The sequence below is a fragment of the Formica exsecta genome, unplaced genomic scaffold (assembly GCF_003651465.1).
Source record: "Formica exsecta isolate Colony F162 unplaced genomic scaffold, ASM365146v1 scaffold111, whole genome shotgun sequence".
Lineage (NCBI taxonomy): Eukaryota > Metazoa > Arthropoda > Insecta > Hymenoptera > Formicidae > Formica > Formica exsecta.
The window spans coordinates 617276-620982 of NW_021848451.1; the positions used below are offsets into that span (position 1 = coordinate 617276).

The 3707-nt window shown below is 38.0% G+C and overlaps 1 protein-coding gene across 1 annotated transcript in view; it reads left to right on the top strand.

The window, feature by feature from the left end:
* Nucleotides 1-3707, top strand: part of LOC115236571 (glutamate receptor ionotropic, kainate 1-like) — a 104741-nt gene that overhangs the window by 9246 nt on the left and 91788 nt on the right. The window contains exon 2 of the mRNA XM_029809113.1: nucleotides 1508-1805. Within this exon, the coding sequence (XP_029664973.1) occupies nucleotides 1733-1805 (73 nt within the window). The 5' untranslated portion in view covers nucleotides 1508-1732. The remainder of the gene's footprint in view (nucleotides 1-1507; nucleotides 1806-3707) is intronic.

Sequence of the window (3707 nt, forward strand, 5' to 3'; positions counted from 1 at the left end):
GGCATTCCTCGTAATTTGCTCTCGCGAAATATCGTTGAAGTGCAAGAAAATTCTCCCGCGCGTTGAGAAAATTCCATCTGACTCAACCACATTTTTTCTCTCGTAACGCAGTTTTAAATACATACGAACTCTGTTTGTCGCGTTAGAACGACCAAAGTCATCGCGCGACACAACGGGGTAGGTATGCGTACGTCGAGATAGAGTCAGTGACAAGAGGGGACATTATCATAGCAGGACCGAAAAACTCCTCCCGAATCGCTTCCGAAATAAAGAAAGAGATTCTCTCTTTCTCCCTTTCTCTCTTTTCCCCTTTGGTATCTTCGATGGCGTAACGGCAGGAGGTCGTATCTACCGGGTAGGTTAAAGGCCAGGCTCCCTTTTTTCCATCTCCCCTATGGAAAATGCACCTTGGAGAGCAGAAACGCGAACCCACGACGCGATTTCACTCCGGAGACCGTACCGTACCCTTTTTCTCGCCTTCTTCGAGGTCTGACGCAAATAAAAGTAAACTAGACCCTGGTTCCAACAGTGTTGATGCACTACCATAGCGACTATGTTAAAAAGTGTAGAGCAGTGTTTCCCAACCTTGTCTAAATTGCAATCTCCCTTTAGAATGTAGAGATATCGTGTGTAATATATAGGTGACATTATTGTGCAAATTATCTTAAGAAAAGAAAATAGTCTTTCTTTCTTTTTTAATTTTATTATCACTTAAAATAAAACATATTCTCTCTATATATATATAAAAAAAAGATTAAATTAATCTAGCAAATTATTTCTTTTAATGTGTACTATTTAGTTACTCTCTTTCTGTGTGTTTGTGCATGCGTGCATGTTATGTGCGTATATGTATGTAGATATATATGTATATAAAACTAAACGTACTTATTTTAAATAAAAATTAAAAATACAAAAGCAAAAGTTAAAAGATGCTCTTATCAAAAATCAATGATATTTAAATTCCAGTTAGACTTAATAAATACTAATAAATTGCATCTCTAACCGTATATTTTTTGCTTTGAATGGCGATTATAAATACAGCAACTTACCGGTTGTTATTTTCGAGAAAGGCACTTGTATAGAATCGTGCTAACCATTTAGCAATTAACTTTCCAGCGAGAAGATATAGCCTACGGCTGACTGCATATCACTGGTCTATTTGGGTCCTGACTTTATGAAGTAGATTATTTTACGCTTGCATTGTTTTCTTCAATAAATGCTTATTAGAATAAAAAGGTATATTAAGGAATAAATATAAGTGATGTTTCAATATATTTATGCAGGCGTGCACAAGAGAGCGAGAAATATTGTAAAAATTTTATTTATTTAGGTGCATATCTGCAAGTTATGACAGTTTTTGCCATTTATTAAAATCAATCTACTGCTCCTTCAATCTCTTTCAATTTTTTATCTATTAAAATAAATATCATCTTACATGGAGCTTGTGATTTATTTGAACGCTTTTCGCTCTGGTATTATATTTCAAGTTTCCGGTTTCTATTTTCAGATTGTGCCCGCACGGAAGATGATGGTCATCTAAGAATCCTCTCCGACGTGCGACGAGTCTTTGAGGATGTGCAGTTCGGTGTTAAAGTGTCGGTGAGAGCGGAGAAATCTCGCGTATATCTATGATTTCTTCCTTTTCTTTCCTTTATTGCGCTTTATCTTACGGGAAATCCGCACGAACGATGTCATAGCCGTCCAAGTGCGAACTCTCTTCACGTCGGACACGATGGCATTGTTGTTCGCCATAATCGTTATTTCGATCACCACTGCCATGTCGCTACCGCCGGTCATTAGAATCGGTGAGTATCAATTTGTACATATATGTTAATTTCTAGCTTATTTAGGTGAACAAGATTCGATTACTATGATTTATAACAGCTCCGTCATAATTCGCCTTTTAACTTGATTATTTATAATAATAAACAGTCAAGTATCTATTAAGTAAAATAACTAAAAATTGTTAATTTACTAAAAATTCACGAAACATTATATGAGATAATTATCAGAAGATTATTAGAATTATTAGAGAATATTTAGAATCGAAAATTTGTCATTCTATTCTTTCTTGTTAAAACCATACGCTTTTATGCTTCAAAAATATTTTTGCAAGTTATGTAACACGCGGTGTTTTTTATTTCTATTGACGTTTCCTTATGATTTATGGTTTTCGCGCATATCGTTGATCACAGGCTGTCAGAGTACAAAAAGCGAACTGTCACTATGCGTAGTTCGCTCTTGGATTGTCAATTAGTTCGGTTATCCACGTAAAATTGTCCAGTCTTTTGTTATACGCCCGCAAAAAAGATTTCCACAGTCAGTTCTATGGTAAGATTTACGTTGTACTATATCTATGGTTTTTGCGCAAATACAATAGCAAATGAGCGAGCTTGCAACAACGAGAAACAAACGTGGACGTGATACGAATTAAATATCTCAGAAAAGATGACATTGCCAAGGGAATAAAAAAATATTATCTTTATTAATTATATAGGATACATATATGTATTTTTATTTATTTATTTATTATCTTTAATATACAATATATCAAAGATACTACATAAATTTTTATTAGAATTATCATTTAAATGTTCTCGCGTTGAAACGTCTTGTAGAACAACACGTAGCAGCACACAAGTTTTCTCGCCTGTCTCAGTCTCTGCGAACTTGCCACAGCAAGTCAGTCAGTCGCAAATCAGTCTCAGGCTTCGATCTTCTCTGCCTGTAAACTTTTTCCGCGTCATAGGTCCCGAACTTGGCCGAAACTTTCCGTCGGGTGATTATGCTCCACCACGACAGGTAGATGCACCGCGGTTCGGAATTACAGAGTACCGAGCCGCTAAGTACAGCGCGCCGGGATCGAATCTTCATCTGTTACCGCCCCCGCTCGCGACTTTATCACTATGGGAGCCTCATTAGTATTCCGAAGGCATTCGCGTGGGTGTAGGACAAACGTGTCCGTGCGTAGGATGCCGAGCTTCGACTCCGACCTGTGTATACATCACGTTATTCATATATATAGACATACACAAGCACACATACGTAACACGACGCGACGCGAGAGCAGAGCTCGAGGCTGCTGCCGTTGCTCGCCAGTTAAGTCTGACGGCAGGAAAGTTTTCCGTCGATCTAATTGGTTGAATTTCTGCGGGGCAACCACCTCGAGGGAAACTTGTCCGCAATTTCCTATGATGTCGTTGTGAGAATGAAGAGAGGGCGATAAAGCGAGCCGGGACTTGTCAGACGGAGCGCGGGCGTCTTATATGAAACAAATGGGGAACCCGAAAGAAAATAAGGTGTCCCCGGAGGGACCAAAAATCCTCTTCTCGGCATCTCGACACACGGCGCATCTCTGAGAGATCGCGAGACCGCAAAGAAAATACGAGGGATATTATGTATTCATGCCTGCTACCATAATCTTTCTCGCATTGTGGAACGTAATTGAAATATCTATTACTCACATAGTATACGCGTTGGAAAGTTGCGAACGTATAACATGAACGTAAAAATAAGGACTACGTTAAATAAATCAGAGCCGGCCATGTGGTGCCAAGGGAAAAATTAATTCTTTCTTTTTATGCATGTTACAAAAGAAAAAAGAGAAAGAGAGAAAATGAAAAAAATTTTGAATTATAATAGTGCAAGCACATATATAGATATCATATGTAGTAATCTCGGAGATAGAAGTTACATGACTACATGAC